Source organism: Echinops telfairi, unplaced genomic scaffold, assembly GCF_000313985.2.
Source record: "Echinops telfairi isolate 266 unplaced genomic scaffold, ASM31398v2 ScPeMD7_3533;HRSCAF=4204_0, whole genome shotgun sequence".
In the NCBI taxonomy this organism is placed as follows: Eukaryota; Metazoa; Chordata; class Mammalia; order Afrosoricida; family Tenrecidae; genus Echinops; species Echinops telfairi.
Genome location: NW_022107431.1, coordinates 8,815,454 through 8,835,527, shown reverse-complemented (window position 1 = coordinate 8,835,527; position 20,074 = coordinate 8,815,454). Strand labels below are relative to the sequence as shown.

Sequence of the window (20,074 nt, the reverse complement as noted above, 5' to 3'; positions counted from 1 at the left end):
CCCAGGGGACACCGAAGCTCCTACTCCAGGGGCCATGCTTTGAGAGCCAACAGTGTAGAGCATGAGATTGTGTCTTACCAGAAACAATAATAGGTTAAAATATTAATTATTGTACACGTGCTATATTAGGTAATCTAGTAACAAATCAAATGTTTCTGCTACAGCTGCTTTGAGTTTTATCCTTCATAGCAAAATGGAGGCATTCCATATTTTTAATTCAGCAGCAATACATGTTCATAGAAATCAATTAAAGCAATTCAGAGGGGGGAAATATATAGGGGGAAAAATATCTTCACCCCAAACCGCTTCTCAGCGTTAACTACTATTAGTAATTCAGGGTCTGTCTTTCCAGGCTTTTTTTTTTTAGTTGAAGTTTTAAGTTTATTTACACACTAAGTATGTTTTAGTTTTGAAAAATCTCATTCCTATAATCCGAGTTTCCTCTTCACCCATGCCCATATGTGCCAATATAAATGGAGACACCACCCCTTTTCTTGACTGCATATTATTCTGTTTCATAGATGTACCATACTTTATTTAGAGTGTTCCCTCAGTTGCTAGGCCATTTTCTACGTTGTGGTATGAGACACAATTCCCTAAATGGCAAGCATAGTTGAGAACTTACAACAATCGGCATGTTTTGTGGTCAAGGAAGTATATACTATGTAGTAAGAGTGTTTTGCACTCTATTCTTTATAAGCATGTTGAGTGACCGGGACACACATTCTTTCTGTGGAAGTTTCATACATAGCCGCATGTAATTGGGTTAGCAGTGGCTGTTTGGAAATGCCCAGCTGCTCTCTGATGTCCATCATGGATCTAGGTCGTGGATCTGGCTCGTGGGTTAGTGCTGAACGCAGAAGGAAGGCACCTCCAAGACTCGAATGGCAATCCTCTACGGGTCAAACTAGGAGGAGACGGGAGGACTATTGTGGGTAAGTCAGAATGATTTTTAGGAAGAAAAGAGTCTTTTAAAAAATCTATCTACTTATTTATTTATTATTTTAAAAATCAATTTATTGGGGCTCATACAATTCATCACAATACATAGATCAATTGTGTAAAGCACATCTATGTATTTGTTGCCCTCATTATTCCCAAAATTCGCTTTCCTCTTGGGTTCCCGGAATCAGCTCATTTTTCTTTCCCCCCCCCCTCTCCTTCCCTTCCTCCTCCCCTCTCCCCCATGCACCCTTGATAATTTATAAATTATTATTGTATCTTATATTACACTATCCGGCATCTCCCTTCACCCACCCCTCTGCTGCCCATCCCCCAGAGAGGAGGTTATATGTAGCTCCCTGTGATCCATTCCCCCTTTTAAAGGTTTTTAAAATAACTAGTTTAAGGTGAAAAGTGTCTTCTCTTACTCTTTCTCTCCCTTTTGTTCCCCTTTTCTCCTCCTCCCCTTTCTCCTCCTGCCCTTTCTCCTCTTCCTTCTCCTCCTCTCCTTCCCTCTTCCTCCCTTTTAAGTTCTTCTTCCTCCTTTAAACCCTCTTCTTCCTTTTCTCCTCCTCTTTTGCCTCCTCCGATTCCTCTGGCTCCCTCTCTTCCTTCTCCTCCTCTTTCTCTTCCTTCACCTCTTCTTCCCCTTTCTCCCCTCGCCCCCCTTTCCTCTTTACATTGGCTGGCTTGGTCATCTTACTTTTGTTCTACAGAAAGGAGTACCTCAAGAGAGGCAGGCTGAATACTTGTCCTGGTGCAACTCTAGAAATATTCTTGTACAGACCACACCCTCTTAAAATGTGATTTTCTCTTATGTTCTTAAAATCGAGATGTCTACAGCAAACTACAGGTTGCTGGGCACATCCTGCCTGGGGTCTCTGGATGGCTCCTAAGTTAAGAATTGTCTCCACAGCTTTAAATGATTGGGGGGAAATGCAAAGAATAATAGTACTTTGGGACACCTGGTAGAGGAGCCCTGGTACCATAGTGGGTTATGTGTTAGGCTGCTAACTGCAAGTTCAGCAGTTCAAAGCCACCAGCCACCCCATGGGAGAAAGATGAGGCTTTCTAGTCCCACAATGAGGAATGGCCTCAGAAATCCACAAGGCCAATTCTACTCTGCCCTTTAGAGTTGCTGTGAGTCAGAATCAAGTGATGTCAATTGAGTTTTTGAGTGAATGGCACTTGTTGCAACTTGTCTGTCAGTTTGGCCTACTGTGGTGGTTTGTGGATCACTGTGATGCTGAGAGCTATGCCACGGCTCTGCTGGTGTATTTCACAGACCAGCAGGGCCACCCAAAGTGAACAGGTTTCAGCAGAGCTTCCAGACTCAGAACAGACAGAATCCTCTGAAGTGGACCAAGGAATTAGTTGCTAAAAACTACGAATAGCATCGAAACATTGTCAGTTACTGAAAATCTCATGAACAGATGCAGCATATTGTTGGAGATGGTGCCAGAAGATGAGCCCCTCAGGTCAGAAAGCACTCAAGAATATGGCTGAGGAAGCGCTGTCTCCACCAAGTGGAGTCACCATAGTGACGTGGATGGAGTAAAGCCCGTGGGGGAAAAGCCTGCCGCCCCTTCATTTGCTGATGGGGCTCGACTTAAAATGAAAAGAAACAGCTGCAAACCTCATTTAATAATTGGAACTTGGAGTCACAAAGTTTCCCCTAGAAGTAGCATTTTTTTCTGCTTAGCAGTAACGCTCTTCTCCCTAGACGGAGCAGACTGGGAATGTGAGGAACCGCGTTTCCTGACTGAGACTAGGCCTCCTGGGATGGGGCGGTGGTAAAGTACTTGGCCATGACCTGGAAGGTGGGTGCTTTGAACCGGCAGGAGAAAAGGCCTGGTGATCTGCTCCCGTGAGGATTGCAGCTAGGAAACCCTGTGGAGCAGTCGGTCCTCCCCTGTGAGTTTGGAATTAACTCCATGCCACACCGCTACAACTAGAGACAACGTGCTTTCTTGGGGTAACAGGCAGCCAGATGGCATATTCACATCTACACACAGGGCAATGTAGTGTATGGACAATGGCGTAAGGCTAGAAATGCCTGGAGAGCAGTGGATACTGCTTCCTCAGCTGAGAGCCCGTTAATTACGCTTTTGTCTTCTATTCATTGAAACATAACACTTGTGCTTTGAGAAGACACTTTTCCTTTTATTATTTCTCTAATTATATGATGGCTTACATGGGTTTTGTTTGGCTCTGTTTCAGATCTGGACGGGACCCCTGTGGTGAGCCCTGATGGCCTCCCCCTTTTTGGGCAGGGGCGACATGGCAAACCCCTGGCCAGTGCTCCAGACAAGCCTATTTTGAGCCTCGGAGGCAAGCCGTTGGTAGGCTTGGAGGTCATCAGAACAACCACCCGTGCCCCAACCACAAGTGTGCAACCCACCACCACCACCACCACTGCCACCACCACTACCACCACCACCACCACCACTACTCCTCTGCCCACCACTACAACCCCACGACCCACAACCACCTCCACTCGTCGGACAACTACCTCCACTCCCAGGACAGCTACCTCCACTCGCCGGACAGCTACCGCCACCCGCCGGACAACCACTACCACCCGCCGAACGCCCACCACACGCCCACGGACTACAATCCGGACCACCACACAGACCACTACCACCACCCCTGAGCCTACCACCTCAGTGCCCACCTGCCCCCCTGGCACTGTAGAACAGCATGATGAAGATGGTAACCAGATCATGGATTCTAATGGGATCCCTGAGTGTTACCCTGAAGAAGGTGAGTGGTCTTCATTGTAAGGGTACCCCATTTACCCAACAGGCTGCATTCCAGAGCAGGATTCCATAGGCCGCAGGAGAGGAATGAGGGTCAAGCCAGCCAAATGGCTCCAGGTGCCATTTCTAATCCCAGAGATTTAGCTTGGATAACCATGTTGCTGACCACAACTAGGAAGATTGGGTTAAGTAAATACACACATTGCAGGGATATATTTACACTTAAAAAGAAGTACTCATTGTTTATTTGAAAATCAGAATGAACTCCACGTCCTACGTTATGTCCCGGTAGCCCCTGTTGGAGCTCAGGTCAACTAGCGAACACACGGACATGATTACGGTGAGCTAGCATCATCGAAGGTGTGAGCCACAGAACATAAGTAGATTAGCAGCTTTGACATTAAAAAGGATACTGTGATGACTTGTGATGCACACAAGGTTAAGTGGCATTTTTGCTGCTGGGCTACTCAGATCATTGAATGGTCTCATTGTGAGGCTCCAAGAAAAGTTGTGTTTCCCAAGAACGTGTGGCAGGTGAAGGCGGTTCTGACCAGTGCAGGCCAGGAAAGGGGATGTTCCTCCCGGAACCCTCTGGAGAATGCTAACCTCCGGGTGATGGGGCTTCTCCTGGGAACATGGGCGCTATGCTGGGTCAAAGGGCACCGTGTCCCCACTCTAGAACACCAGAGTCATGCTGTCCTACTGCCCAAGTCTGCCTGTCTTTCTACAAGAGCTGCAGGCACCTTCGCCTTCAAGAACAGAAGGACCGCTTTCATGATGGAGTGGGATTGTCATCTGTCTAGTTGCTCCATCTTCTGGACCCCGCATGTGGGAGGCAAGACTGTCATCTTTATTAAGGTGACCAGATGTCCCGCTTTTGGTGGGACAGTCCCGGTTTTTAACAATTTTTCCCACGTCCTGCAGCGTTTTAAAAAAAATCCCGATTTTTGGAAAGAATGCACGACAAGCTAGGGTGTACGGTTTTCAGCTCCCAGGTGGCTATTTCGCCAGAATATGAGTTTTATCAATGGTGTCCCGCCTTACCAATGTTAAAATCTGGTCACCTTAATCTTTATCCAAGTGGAATGAAGTGTAAAGCCGCTCGTCAAACCCATGTTTCTAAGCTGAGGCAGAACGAAGACCCTTCACTTCAGGAATTCCTGGCATGGTCAGCATCTTTCACTATGATAAGCCCAATCAATTTGAACCGGAGCGTGGTGCCCAGAGTGGAATTTTTCTTTGAAGTCCGTCCACGCAGGGAAGAGTTCTACAGAAAGCTAAAAGTTTGGCATCTCCAAAAACTCACGGCAGCGGACCAGAACTCGTGCCAGGGATGGGGACCAGCGGGAGGACAGTTCGTGAGCTTTCAACTTTCCCAGTGAGGAGAGAGGCATTTACCTGTGAATTGCTGCTGCTCCGATGCGATGCTGCTTTCCTCGACTCCCCACTGCTGCAGACATGCACGCGCTTTCTTCCCAACGCCACACGCAAGTGTGACTAGAATAGGTAAATGGCTGTAAACAGAAAAGTGACTGCTGGAGTCGATGTATTACTATGATTATTGTTTCACATTTTATTTTGCCTGCTTTTAATAGGCCTGTTGCACATTCTTTTCATTGTTATTTTGCTTATTATTTGGCATGAAAGTCTTTATTTTCTTTTCTTTACACACACACACACACACACACACACACACACACTGGACTTTAAAAAGTTTAAGGACAAATTTAATTGCCCTTCCGCGCCCCCCCCCCGCCCCCCCCCAACTGACAAACTTGTCTGTCAGTAAAGACTCCAAGTCCATTTTAGTTTTTCTTTTTCCTCCCCTTTGCCCGTTAGTCCCTCAGACCAATACTTAGGTCCCAGGGATAAGGAATGAATCTGAAGCGCTTTTTAAATTTTTGTTTTGGATTTTAAAGAAACGCTGTATGTAGTTCCGTAGCCCCTCTCAACAAGGGAAAGCAATAAGATCCTGTTCGTCACTCCATACATGTGGTCACCTCTCCCCCACCATCCTTCCTTCCTCCCTTCCCAATAGCTTATTCTTCCTCTCTTCCTCTTCCCACCAGTCTCTGCTCCTCCTCCTCATCAAATCTTATGGTGTATAAACCACATTTCTTTTTCTTTGTTTTTCCTGATAATAATAGTGTTATTAAATATTTATCTTTATAAGATTGACTAAGTTTACTGAGCATAAGGTTCTTGACATTGCCTTTTAATTTTATTTTCCATGGGCTTTTTAAAGCCATCTCATGCATGTGTGTGTATGTATATGAATCTACATCTATATAGGCATATGTCTGTATTTTTCCACTTCACTCATATCCAGTCTTCTGATTTCTTAATCTAAACCAAAAATATATCTGTGTTCATTATAATTTTCCTATAGGCCACATAAGTGTAAATCCATACTAAGTCCTGGGAGGACAATTACAATTTGCTAGAGAAATATAACATTCTCATAAATATTACAGCATCCTTTGTATTTTAAAAATGCTTATTATTTTTAAAATACTTCTTTAAAAAATATTTTATGGCATGGCTTCAGTTTTTAGAGTTTCTGTTGCTCCACGAACTTTAATTTGTTTTCTCGTAGTATGAATTCTAGTCCTCACTATTTTCATTACAGATTTATTGAGACATCATTCACATGCCATAAAGTTCAGCTTTTTAAACATACAAACAGCTTTTTCTTATACTATATTCAGAGAGATGTTGAAAGCTACAAAACCTATTCATTGTCCCCTAAAGACACATCACATCCTTCAGCAGTCTTTCCTCTTTCTCCCACCCTCCCCTGGGAAGCACTGGCCACTTCCTGCCTCTGTGTACTCACCTGTTGTTGCTGTCAGGTGCCATTAAGTCGGTCCCCCCCCCAGCAATCCTATGTGCAATAGAGTGAACACTGCCTGCTTTGCACACCTGTTCTTAGGTTTGACCTTATCGTGGTAGCCACTGTATCAATCCATCTTGTTGGGAATCTTCCTCTTTTCTGCTGCCCCTCTACTTTACCAAGCATGATGTCCTTCGCCAGGGACTGGTTTCTCCTGACCACGTGTCCTGTCTCTAAGGAGCACTATGGCTGGCTGTACTTCTTCTGAGACAGAGTTGTTTGCTCTTTTGACAATCCATGGGACTTTCAATAGTCCTTGCCAGCACTGTAATTCAAATGCATCAATTCTTCGTTGGTCTGCCTTAGTCAATGTCCAACTTTCACATGTATGTGAAGTGATTGAAAACACCGTGGTTTGGGTCAGGCACACCTTAGACCTCACACCAACTTCCTTGTTACCACTTTAAAGAGATCTTATGCAGCAAATTTACCCAGTGCAATGATGCATCTTTTGATCTCTTGAGTGCTGCTTTCATGAGCATTGATTGTAGATCTGAGCTTGATAAAACCCTTAATGACAACTGTAGTCTTTTCTCCATTTGTCATCATGTTACCTATTGGTGCAGCTGTGAGAATTTTGCTCTTCATTGCATTGAGTTGCAATCCAGACTGAAGGGTACTGTACTTGATCTTCGTCAGCACGTGCTTCAAGTCCTCTTCACTTTCAGCAAGCAGAGTTGTGCCATCTGCATATAAATTCAACTCCAGCTCTGTGCTATCGAGTCCATGCGATTCATAGTGACGCTAGAGAACAAGGTAGAACTGCCCCCTGTGGGCTTCTAAGGCTATAACTCTTTATGTGAGTAAAAAGCCCCATCTTTCCCCCTTGGAGATAAGCCCTTGTTCTGTTTACACAACTGCCTCTTGACCCATGTACAAGTCCCGGTGAGTTCAATGAAGTGTTTTAGAACTTCCATTCTTCTCAAAGTCATCCACCGTTTGTTATGATCCATACAGTAGAGTTACTTTCATAGTCAATAAAACACAAATAAATATCTTCCTGTTATCCTCTGCTTTCAGCCAAGATCCATCTGACATCAATCATGATATCTTGGCAGCTTTCTTTCTATCAATGCACTGCTGCAACCATTTTCGATGATCTTCTGCAAAGTTTTACTTGTATGTCATAGCAATGATGCTGCTCTATAATTTGAACATCCAGCTGGGTCACCTTTCTTTGGAATGGGTACAGATAGGGATCTCTTCTAGTCTGTTGGCCAAACAACTGTCTTCCAAATCTTCTGGCATAGATGAGTGAGTGCTTCCAGCGCTTCATCAGCTTGTTGAAATGCTTCAATTGGTCTTCCATCAGTTCCTGGAGCTTGTTTTTGGCGATTGCTTTCAGTGCAGCTTGAACTTCTACCTTCAGCACCATTGGTTCTTCCTCATATGCTACATCTTGAGGTCATTTGAATATCAACCAGTTATTTTTACAGTGACTCTATGTATTCTTTCCATCTTTTGATGCTTTTGCATTATTGAATATTTTGCCCATAGACCCTTCCAATATTGCAATGTGAAGCTTGGGTTTTTGTTGATTTTTTTCAGTGTAAGATGTGCTGCGCGTGTCTTTCCTTTGTGGGTTTCCAACTATAGGTCTTTGCACATTTCATTACAGCATTTTACTTTGCCTTCTCTAGCTGTCTTTAAAATTTTTCTGCTCAGCTCTTTGACTTCATCATTTCTTTCATTTGCCTTTGTTACTCTATTATTCAGATTAACCTGATTAAAGCAAGTTTCATATTCTTCTCTGACATCCAGTTTGATCTTTTCTTTCTTTTCAATAGATTTGCCTATACTGGTCATTTATGTCAATTAAATCATGCAATACATGGCCTTCACTTAGTGTATATGTTTTTAAGTTTCATCCATGTTGTTGCATGTATCACTTCCTTACTTTCCTTTTAGGACCAAAGAATATCCCTATCATGGATATACCATATTTGGTATTCCATTTTTTGGTTGATTAGCATGTGGGGTTCTTTTAACTTTTCGATTCTTATTAGCAATACTGCTGTGAACCTTGGTGCACAGTATTGTGTGGATATGATGCCTTCTATTCCCTGAGCTATACCTACGAGTGAGATAACTAGACCTGGAGCACGCGCTCTGGTAGAACTGACATATGTTTCCGTGGCTTCTGTACCATTCTCTATTTCCACCAGCACTGCCTGAAGGTTCGTTTCTGAAGTCCTCACCAGCACTTCTTATTTTCCTTTTTGAGCGATTGGTATTCTAGTGTACCGATCATTTAAACAAATCTCACCGTGGTCTTGATTTTCATTTCCCTAATGATGAATGATTTTACATAGCTATTGTTCATATTTCCTCATATGAGTTATGAAAATGAGACAGTTAAATTTTGTGTCCCGATAAGCCCTTCTTGAAATCCGAATACATTCTTTATGCAAATAATGTGCGCATTCTAGGTTTGTTCGCCTGCTGCGCTTTCTCCTGAAAGGTATTTTTAAGGTGCTACCATGCCAATTAGTTGCCCCATATTGCTGTAAAAAAATTACTGTGCAACCTTACAAAAGTATTCCCAGGGTGGGGGCACAGTGATTAGCAAACTGATGCAGAAAGTGCATGTTATTTGTGTAAGATAGAATACATTCTTTGGACAAATATTTTTCCTTTCTTTTTAAAATCATTTTATTGGGGCATAACATTTCTTAGTTGAACATCCTTCCATGGCTTGATGCGCTGAAATGCACCATGTGAACACCATAATGGTTCCTGGATCAGAGATGCAATGAGAACCACTCAGGGTGCTGAGTGGGAACTGCCCCTGCCCTCACATCACCCCAACTTTACTGCCCACCCAGTTCCCTCACTGGAAATCTAGCAGGACCTCAAGGCCAGGAGTCTCTCACATACAGTTGCATTTTCTCTCATGTTGGATCACATTTGCTTTATTGAATATCGTTTGATACACCATTTATTTTGAGACACGCAGGGGCTCCACACAGCAGACTCACCTAGCATTGACCAAGCAGCTTTTGGATGCGGTAGCGCAGAAGCCTGAGGTGTTTACCATATGATGCCTGTGCTTTAGCACCTGGAGTCATCATCGGGTGAAGTTATCTGTCCCTCCACCCCTCTCCCCTTCACTCCTCACCCCACTCTGTCCACCACTGCCATTAAACTCCAAGATGCAACATGGTATTCATAGCGCTCCATTATATATAAAAAATCATCTTTCAAATCTCAAAGTTTGGACTCCCCTCGTGAAACCATGATGCTTTTATTTCCCTTGAGAATACGACTTTAAAAGCACGTCTTAGGAATAATCTTGATCTGTTTGGTCAAGACAGTAACTCAACCAGCATTTCTGTGTACTTCTTTATTTGTTGTGGATGCCATGCTTGCATGCTTATTGCCAGGGGGATGGTGACACATGTAGGTAGGTGCTTCTTCGGGGTGTGTTGTTGCATTCACTCCAGTTTCTTTTTCTTCATCTCTGTGCTGTTATTGTTCTTGATCCCTCCGCGGTCTCTTTCAGACAGAGACAGGAATCGACCGTGGAGGACATCAGGCTTGGTAAAGTAGAGGGGCAGCAGAAGAGAGGAAGACACTCACCAAGATGGACTGACACAGTAGCTGCGACAATGGGTGCAAGCATAGGAACAGTTGTGAGGATGACGCAGGATTGGGCAGGGTCTCATTCTGGCTTAGAACCTATTGAATGGCACCCAACAAATGAGAGAACTGTAGCTATCGATGATATGGATATAAACATATCTCTTTCTCTCACACCCACACATACACATGTTGTTTGTTTTTCACTTGGCCTGACTTCCCCACTAGACAATACATTATTTGTAGTTCAGACAATGCCTTGTACTTAATTTCGATTTCCTCTTGGTACCTTGTTACATATGCACCATTGTCCATCTGCATGATACCTTACCTATAGGTATTCTGAAGTTTCTAATTGAAAAGTTGTTAATAGCCAGTATCCTTCTTTCTCAGGCCCTATTTCTGCTTCTGCTGCTGTGTGCGTAGAAATGCTGCGAACCAGCTAAATATCTTCAAGGATGTGTAACATGACCTTGTCGCATGTTTCAGGAAACATCAGTCATTATTGAAAACAGCTCTGCCTGCCACATTCCCCCCCCCCCCTTAAGACAGAAAATACAAAGGCGATCATTGAAAATTCACTTGAACTGGATCAGGCATGCAATTTGCAAATAGTCTTCCTTTCCAAATGGTTATTGTCTACCTATTCAATGTCAACTTCTCTTGAGAATATTTTCCCCTCATTTTATTTCTGGAGTGAAGGTCTTAATTCTTTGGAGATGGTTTACATTCATTTCCCAGGATGATTTGTATAGACTGCTTGGAATAAATCACATCACCATGGCAAATGTTGGGAGCCACTTCAGTGTGAAGAGATCGAAGCCTCTGACATCAATGGATGTGTGGACTTCGGATGTTTTGCGTTGTTACAAGTGTTTCAGAATGGCATTCAAGGGTGGCTAATTCTGTCTGTCACCTTCTCAAGAAGCTTGTTTGCGAATATACTCCAGTACTTCCGAAAGTCACTGAGATTCAAGATGGGCTATTCTAGTAAAATTTCGCCTAGAAGAAGACATAGAAGAAGAGCTGTAGATGGTCCTGTAGGAGTGTACTGATACCAAAGGAGTTCGTTGCCCATCATCTCAAAAATATGAACCTGCTTGGGAGATAAAAGGCATTATTTCTGGGGCCCAGCACAAGCACATGAGCTATTTCAGCACTTTGGAGAATCACACTCAACACTAAAAATCCACAAAGCGCACAGTACACACTTTCACTGGGATGTAAGAACTGTACCATTTACCCACCTTTGAGTTGGCTAAAAATAATAAAACTGATTGCTATCGAATGGACTCATGGCAGTTCTAGGTGTTCCAGGGGATCACTCTGCTCCACATGATTCCCAGTGGCCAAGTGATTGGAAGTAGGTCACCAGGCATTTTTTCCCAAGGCACCTCGAAGTGGCCTTGCGTCTCCAACCTCTGAACTAGCAGTCCAGCACATTGACCTTTGGCCACCACCTAGCAATTCCAGCTGGAACCCTGAGGGGTGTAGTGATTACATGTTAGGCTGCTAACCGCAAGGTCATCAGTTTGAAGCCACTAGCCTCTGCTTGGGAGAATGATGAAGCTGTCCACGTCTGTAAAGAATTGCAGTCTCAGAAATCCACAGGGACAGTTCTAACCTGTCCTGTAGGGTCACCATGAGTTGGCATTGACTCCATGGTGGTGAGGTTATTTCGAAGCATCACTAGCTAGAAATCACAGGCCCAATGAAATGAACACGTCAGGAGGGAAAACAAGACTGTCCTCCTGAGGGTAATTGACAAGGGAAAGAAAATGGCAGCTTGGAACAATGGCAAGATAACCCCAAACTTTAGGTTGAGGTGGTTCTGATTACACCCATCCTAGAAGAATTCCTCTTGGCTACAGGCAGGTTGACATTGGAATGGCCTGTGGAAAAAATTGGGTTGAATGCTTTCACTACATGAAATGGCTCTGTTAACCCTTGGACGGTAGATTCTATTCACCGTGGCTCTTGCTGAGATCCCTGGGCCCCATCAGAAGAGAGGCTGGGGCAGCAGGGGCTCTGGTATCTCACCTGGCCTTGAAATGGGCTGGAGGCTTCCCACGATAAAACACAGAGGGTCAGACAGGCAGAGCCGACGTCCTCTGCTGGTGATACTGGTTTTGGCACAGTGACTTCCATGATGTTGTTCAAATGAGGCTTTAAGGAGCTGGAATAATTGCTATTTGGGAGTATTTCTAGAGAATGATAGATCATTTCCTCCTGGGAAAAAATGTTGCTAGTGGAGAGGGTTTTATGCACATTTGACTTCAATTTCCCCTTCATTACCTGGGGTTGATCATTCTAACAGAATTCCTTAACAATTTGATGGGCTGGTTCACCATTTAGAAAGTGGAGGCAGTTTTTAAAACAATCTATAGTACACACCCTTAGGAACCAAAGGGCGTGGAGTTCAGATTCTGTTTAGCTTTGTCATTTCACAGCTCTCTGGCTCTAGGTACATTGAGAATCTTCTCCAAGCTACAGTGTCTTGACTCCAATGTGGGTAGATGGATTGCCTGCCATATCTCTCAGGCTTGTTGAGAGGGTCAACTCCAAATATATAGTCCTCAAAGGCCTGGTGTACAGAGACAGTCAATAAATTCTAGCTACTTCCCCCTCTCAGGGCCCACTGAGTTTAGAGAAGGAGTCTTGAGAGTTTAAGCTCACCTGCTGCTTTGTGGGAGAAAGGGGAGGCTATCTGTTTGCATAAATGTTTATGGCCTGGGAACCCCCACACGGTGACTATGAATTGGGCTTGATTTGATGGCAGTGGGTTTGGTCTTGAGTTTGTTTAGAGAGTTCTCTATTCCTGCTCTGGCTCTCTGGTCAGAACTGAGAAGGAATTCTCCTGAAATGTTGAGTTACAAATCCTTTTGCCTCAAGAGTTTATCAACGACGATAATATCCCGTTTGGCAGCTGTGACTATATCCCCCAAGTAGAGAAATGACATAATTGACTCACCACATCTTCTCAAAAAGAATTCTGCTCAAACTACCCAGATAACTGAGGCACAAGTGTCTCTTGTTCTTAGATCAGGCTCCTTCTTTGGCCACACACGGGTCACCCATGCGAATAATATCAGGTCAGGCAGTGTGGGCATTTTAGCAATAGTTTTTATCATGAAGGCTTCCTGCAGATGGTAGATTTTCACACCTAAGATTCTCAGAGTTACGCTTGAAGTATGAGCCTGCAATGAGAAGGGAGTTAGTGGCTTTGTCAGGAAACTCCAATCTTAATTGTAAAGCGATATGTATAATTAACCACAGGAACCACTGCCATCGAGTCAATTCAGCCCACAGAGCCCCTTGGGGCAGAGTATAGCTGTTCCTCTGGGTTTACAAGACTGGAACAGGCAACCGCATCTCTCTGCCTGGGAATATCTGGTGGGTTTGAACCAATGACCTCACCATGAGCAGCCCAATGCTTCATCCATTGTGTCACCAGGGCTCCTTACTGGAATATCATTTCTAAATTTCATGTGAACTTTAAGTCACACAGTACAGATTAGTCCAGAGTTGCTAAGAGAGGGTGGGAGGTTACATGAGGTAAGTTAAACACGGACTTGGGAGTCCCATCTGGTATTCCTTCAGCAGAGTTGGGATATAGGAGAGGCTGGGCTCCTGCTGCCTTTAGATTCTAGAATCTAGACTATGCTCCAGAGCTGCAAGGCTGATGAGGGGCAGCAAGCACAGGTGGGCTAGGGCGAGGCATGCCCCAGTGAAGCTTGATTGCTGTCAACACGGGGAGCCTTGACTTACATATCTGTTTTCATGGTTGTGAAGTGAGAATTTAGAGGCTTTCACAGTCAGGCAAGGGCCAGGGAAGGAGGTCAGACCAGCTTAATGTGACCCCAGGGAAGCATATTGATAACATTGTTCTGGGTACAAAAAGAGAGAACCCTGGTTTCCTGTGGGTACACTCGTTGAAGTTTTCCCAATTATCTGAAAGTGCAGCATACCTCATGTGTGGGTCTGGGCTGCCTAGAGAAACAAATCCAGGGACACGCATGTGTATGGGAAAGAGCTTTATATGGAAGAGCAATCATATTGAGAAAACATCCCAGCCCAAGACCATAAGTGTGATATTAGCCCGTATGTTTGATACTAGTCCATAAATTCCTCATCAGACTCACACAGAACATGCAATGATGCCAAAGGCAGGAAAATCACAGGCTGGTGGGTGGCAAGTCTTGTGGATCCAATCCAGTGCTGTCTCTACCAGCTCTCTGAGCATGGCTCCTGCACAGGAAGGTGAAGTAGAGAGAGTGTGTGTCTCTCCTCCAGGGAGAGAGAGGAAGTTCCCAGAATCCTCATGGGCATATCATGCCCTCCAGGAGGCATCATCAGGCTGTGACCTGATTGACCGGTTAAACTCTACCCCTTCACTCTACTGATCATGTTGACATGCAATTATGTAACTCCCACATTAAGTGAAGAAGCAATTATCATTACTTCACGTGGGAAAATTTCCTGAGCATTCCCAAACCCTCCAAATAATCCATGAAATCACATAAAAAATCACATGGAACCTACGGCGCAGGAACGCATAGCTCCAACACCCTGATGCTGAGGTGCCCAGTGTGGTTCCCAGGGGAGGAGCTGGGGGACTGCCCCTGCTCAGGGCGCAGGTTCCCAGGGGACGGGGCTGGGTGACTCTCAGTGCTGCTCGGGATTCGCACCACCTCATCTTGGCCCAGAGAGGCTTGGCTGTCTGCAGAACAATGATGAGCAAGGAGGAACGTTTGCTCCACTCTTCGCCTTATGAAAATCGTCTTTCACAAAAGCGAGGTGGCCTAAAGTGAACTTCTGAAAAGCAGAGCTTACCTGTCTCTTCCTGTTACCTGACCTTGGCGTCCTGTTCCCAGGGAGGGCGGTGGGCAGGGTTGTTGTGCCCTGGGAGGGTCCAGAGATGGGAGCAGAGGGGCGAGGCGAGCCTGGTTAACCCCTTCTCTCTTCCTTGGCAGATGAGGGCTCGGCTTTGGACAGTGACGGGCTGATGCCCACTGAGGAAGCGTACGCCATCTACGATCAAGGTACACACGGGTTTGAACCACCACTGCCAACAACTTCTTTGCCTCTCAGAGCCTCCAATTCTCAATTCCAATTACAAGATGAATGGTCTCCTTTGATGCTACCTTCAGAAGCCTGGGCTGGGTGCAGAGAGGGTGACTGACTGGCCCTCCACTCTCCCAAGTTGTCCCCAGCTGTGATGTGGTCTAAAGAAAGACAGTAGCTTGATAGGCAAATGTGGTTTCCATGTGCCCTAGTTCCTTCCTTCCAAGTCCTCCTCTCTGGGGAGTCTTGGGGCCCACCTTTGTTCCTAGCACCATGTTTAAAATAGCCAATGCCTCAGCTTTTTCTCTCTCTCGCGTTTCTCGCCCATTTTTCTCTCGTCGAATGTCATAAAAAGGGTGATGCTGGCAACGCACTCATTTCTTACGTAGCATCTCTGCAAGTAGGGGTGAGTTTATAGGATTGAAAATATAGAATGTCTCAAACAATCTCTGGGCCAGTCACTCAATATGTGATAGCCTACGTCACTGGCTGGTGCCAATAGTTAACTTGTTCAGTGGCTAGCCCAAAGGTTGGAGGTTCAAGTCTGCCCTGAGGGGCCTGGGCCGTAAGGCCTGATGGCCTCATTCTGAAAATTCTGTTCTTTTTGTTAGGTGATGTTGAGTCAGTTCCAACCCATAGCGACCCTCTACCTTACCAAGCATGATGTCCTTCTCCAGGGACAGCCTGTGGAGAGCAGTTCTCCTAGCATACATGGAGTTACCATGACCTAGTGTCAGTTCCATGACAACTGGCATGTGATCACTACAGGGTCTCTGGGTGTTTGGGTTTGTGTGTTTTATAGGTTGACTCTCCAGTCGAAGAAGTCTACCTGGGAGTCTTTTTCCCAGTCCGGTGCTAGCCTCTGACTCCTGCCTGTTCTCCCATGTGGGGTTCGATTTGCCTGCTCTTACCTACAGTTTCGTTGGCTTCCATTACCAGTGGGCAGATCATGCCATTGTAGCCCAGCTTGCCGCAGTGGTTTCACCCCGAGGCTCACAAGCAAAACCAGCAGGTCTTAGACAGCATATGAAGGTCTCTGATCACCTGGGGAAAGGCTTGTTCTTAGTCACCATGCAGCGGTGTTAACGTGCGTGCTCACTGGTGCTTTGAAAATGAAGAGCAGAACACATTTCTTGGTTTAGAGCTTTGAGACACGTGGCCAGCTGACCTTCAGCAGGGTGAAGCGTTGCCTGGTCCTGTGTCCCTCTTCACCATGGACATTTATATGTCTGAGTCCACTGTGGTGGGCAGAGCATGGTGTCCCATCTCATGCGTAGCTCCCCTCTTTCACTGACTAAATGTCCTTTCCTAGCGACCGCGACCGGTCTTTTCCAAAGTATGTGAGTTGGAGTCTCACCATCCTTGTTTTTTTATTTTTTTGAAAACACCAAATTTTACCTTGCTCTTTGAGCATTTGAACAGGGAGAAGTGATTAATTTTCTTTCTGCATGTGAAGAGATTTGCTGTCATCACAAGGAGCCCCATTCCCCCTTCCTGAAAAAAAAGGAAAGAGAGAAAGAAAGACAGCAAAAGCCCCACGCAAAAGATAAGTCTTGAAAAAGTACTCTTGGTTCCCTTGTGGTGCGAATCTTCCACGATTCCCAAAGGAAACTTACCCTTGGAGAATGGCCTTGGACCAGAGACCTAAGACCCCAAAGCTGGATGCCTCCTAAGGGCCCCTGCTCTGATACCACGGCCGCAGTTTGCCGGTCCTCTGGGTGCCTTTTTTCTCTTTCTCACTCTCAGCTGTAGCTGCTCTTCCGAGAGAACTGAAATCAGGGACATGCCGTGAGAGGGATGCTTCCAAAAGTTCATAGAAAAATGGATGTAAAAATTATGGGATTGCCCCTCAAACTTTTTAAATCCTTCTCCCGTTTTATGAAGCACCAGTTCTGTGTAACCACAGCATGGATTTTCATTTTGTTTGGTTTTTATACACATAGTCTAAAATCGAGAATCGAACTTTACAAAGGTGCCTTTTGCCTGGACATAGTGCCACTTTGCCAGAAGTGCCCGATGATAAACCCTTCCAATTGTTTTCAGATTATGAATTGGAGACTGCGAGCCCGCCCACCACCACCAAGCCCTCAACCACTGCAGACCTCCCCCGGGTCATTTCACCAGAAGGGCCCATCAGCTCTTTCCCCAAGGAAGAATTCGATCTGGCCGGAAAGAAACGATTTGTTGGTAAATCGAGTTTTCTTAATAAGAGAAATATGAGTTGTTAACTTGTGCCCTCCTTGGTGCTTTGAAAAAGATGAACCCAACAGATCTCTTGGCTTAGAGCTGTGAAAGCAGGTTTGTATATACACATGTGAGTTTACTTTCGAGTGAAAGAGGAGAGAATGCAGGAAGAGGCTTGGGGCCCGACAATGCAGAGCTTAGAAAGGCTGACCTTGTTTAGATTAAGTAAGTACCATTTAAAAAAAGTCAGCAGGGCCCAGGGGAAATGAGTATTCTTAAGGTAGCCAACTTTCCTGAAAGGAGAATCACCCCTGATGTCATCCACATTGTGGTTGTTAACTTTGTTCTAAAAGATTTGCAGTTGGCCCAATTGAGAAGGTGGCATGGTGGTATGGTACCTAAACATTAGGCTACTGATCAAAAGGTTGGCAGTTCAAATCTACCAGTGGCTCCATGGAGAGAAATGTGGCAATCTGCTCCCAAAGCTTTATACCCTTTGGAAACTCTATTGGGCAATTCTACTTTGTCTCCCAGAATCTGTCAAAGCCAGAACTGTTTTCCTTCCATTATTGCCTACATTCTCCTCAAAGACTTGGGGTACAGACATTTATTTCACCCTTCTCCCTCAGTCAATAAAACCATGTGAAATAGGATATTATGTTCAACGGAGACGTGGCTCAGTCCAGGGTGAGCCTTCCTTTCCCATTCCCTTAATGAACGTTACTAATGAGGCTGTTGGATACATATATGACGAATGGAGACAAGAAACAGCTTAAACTAATAGCATACGTTCCTGTTTCCAAAGCAAATGTCCTGCCATGAGCAGAGAACTATTCTTGCCAGCCGTCACGGAGCGCTAGACCTCCCAGACTACAGGGCAGAGGTAGCATTCCTGAGGCACAAGCTCGTGGGGTTCCGTGCCGGGCAGTAGCCTGGCTGGGCTTCCGACAGGCCCTGCTTTTCCTCTCTCCGGTTCCTTGCACAAAGGGAATCACTTTCAGTGCTATTATTAGCTGTCCCAGAGACAACTTCTGTGGCCTGAAGGCTGACTATCATTTGGCTATTTTCATATATATATGAAAATATATATAACTTTAAACAGCTAGGACTCCTCCTCAAAGCTTCCCAGTGAGACCCAGGGACAAGCCTAAAAGACCAAATTTTATCAAAAGCATTGGAAATGCAGGAACTGAAAATTACATTCGGTTCAAACAGCCACTGGAAATGAGCAACCGGGGCCAAAAGAAGGCGCGTTGGAATGTTCAGAAGGCACCCGAGACTGTTACACTTGAGAGTACTGGAGAGTCTTGTATGAATCAAGCCCCAGGCATTTCTCACGTTGCAAAGAATGGGATAACATTTTTTAAATGGTGGGTTTTAAAGGATTTCCAGTCCATCCCTTGCTTGCTGGTAGGTACCCTCTCAGCATCTGTTGCCTTGGCTGGAACATGGGGTTAGCAATGCATGCCCTGCCTGACTCACAGGGATCTTGTACAGACTGCAGTGATGGGTATGTAAAGCTTGACCTTGACCCTGATGGTAAATAGACATTGTTCTACAGAGTAGTAATGTTGTAGAAGGCTTTTCTGACCTGGTTTTGCACGTAGAGCTCCCAGAGGGCTTGGTTTGGGGGAGTTGTGAACTCATGGGGTGGCCACCCAGGGCTAGGAAGCAGTTAAGTAGAGGGTGTGCATGTTGATCAGTGTTCTTCCTTTTCTGGATCTAAACCAGTCTAGGAATTAACTGGGTGTAGAGAACTCTAGGTCAGTGTCAGCTGGTTCTGACTTACACTTTTCCAAACCTCTGGACAAAAGAATGACAAGACATTGTAGGCCTGTGTTACATTAAATGATCCCTGTAAGAGTCCTTCACAGTCACTTTGAGGAGGTAGTCATTGGTATAGATGAGGCAGCAGGATCTTTTGAAGATACCAGATGAAAGGTTAATGTGGGTCTCTACAGGCTCATTAGGGAGAGCTGGGGGTGTGTGTTCTGAAGGGTGGGGTTGCTGCTTTAGAAGTGGAGGTCTGCATCAGTGATGTTGGAATCTGTCTGTCTGAGAGAGACTGAATGGCAGGTCGGGCTTCACGGAACTAGCCATGTTCCTGATTCCAGAAACAGCCTTCAGCATTTTGATTGGATGTCTCTGGGTTGTTTTTTCCCCAGCTCCTTATGTGACGTATCTAAGTAAGGATCCCTCATCTCCATGCTCCCTGACGGATGCTCTAGACCACTTCCAAGTGGATAGCCTGGATGAAATCATCCCAAATGACCTGAGGAAGAGTGATCTACCCCCTCAGCATGCTCCCCGCAACATCACCGTGGTGGCGATGGAAGGCTGCCACTCGTTTGTCATTATGGACTGGGACAAAGCCACCCCAGGAGATGTGGTAACAGGTATGTTCTAGGCAGATGCTCTGAGTTTCCATTGACCTTCAGGTGGAGAATGAACAAGTGGGTGAATGGATGGATAGATGGTTGGAGATGGGTGAGTGGATGGATTTATGGATTTATGGTTGAATTAGTAGATGGATAGAGGGATGGATTGATATATTATTTGATGAATGGATGAATGGTTAAATGGATTGATGAGTAGATGAATGGACTGATGGATAGGTGAATAAATAGGTGTCTAGATTGTTGGATTAAACAGA

General features: G+C 45.1%; 1 protein-coding gene across 1 annotated transcript in view; it reads left to right on the top strand.

Moving 5' to 3' along the window:
• The window catches only part of FNDC1 (fibronectin type III domain containing 1), a 78,547-nt gene that overhangs the window by 41,874 nt on the left and 16,599 nt on the right, over positions 1-20,074 (top strand). Inside the window, exons 12-16 of the mRNA XM_030886837.2 lie at positions 824-935; positions 3,163-3,705; positions 15,147-15,215; positions 17,281-17,424; positions 19,587-19,817. Of these exons, the coding sequence (XP_030742697.1) occupies positions 824-935; positions 3,163-3,705; positions 15,147-15,215; positions 17,281-17,424; positions 19,587-19,817 (1,099 nt within the window). The remainder of the gene's footprint in view (positions 1-823; positions 936-3,162; positions 3,706-15,146; positions 15,216-17,280; positions 17,425-19,586; positions 19,818-20,074) is intronic.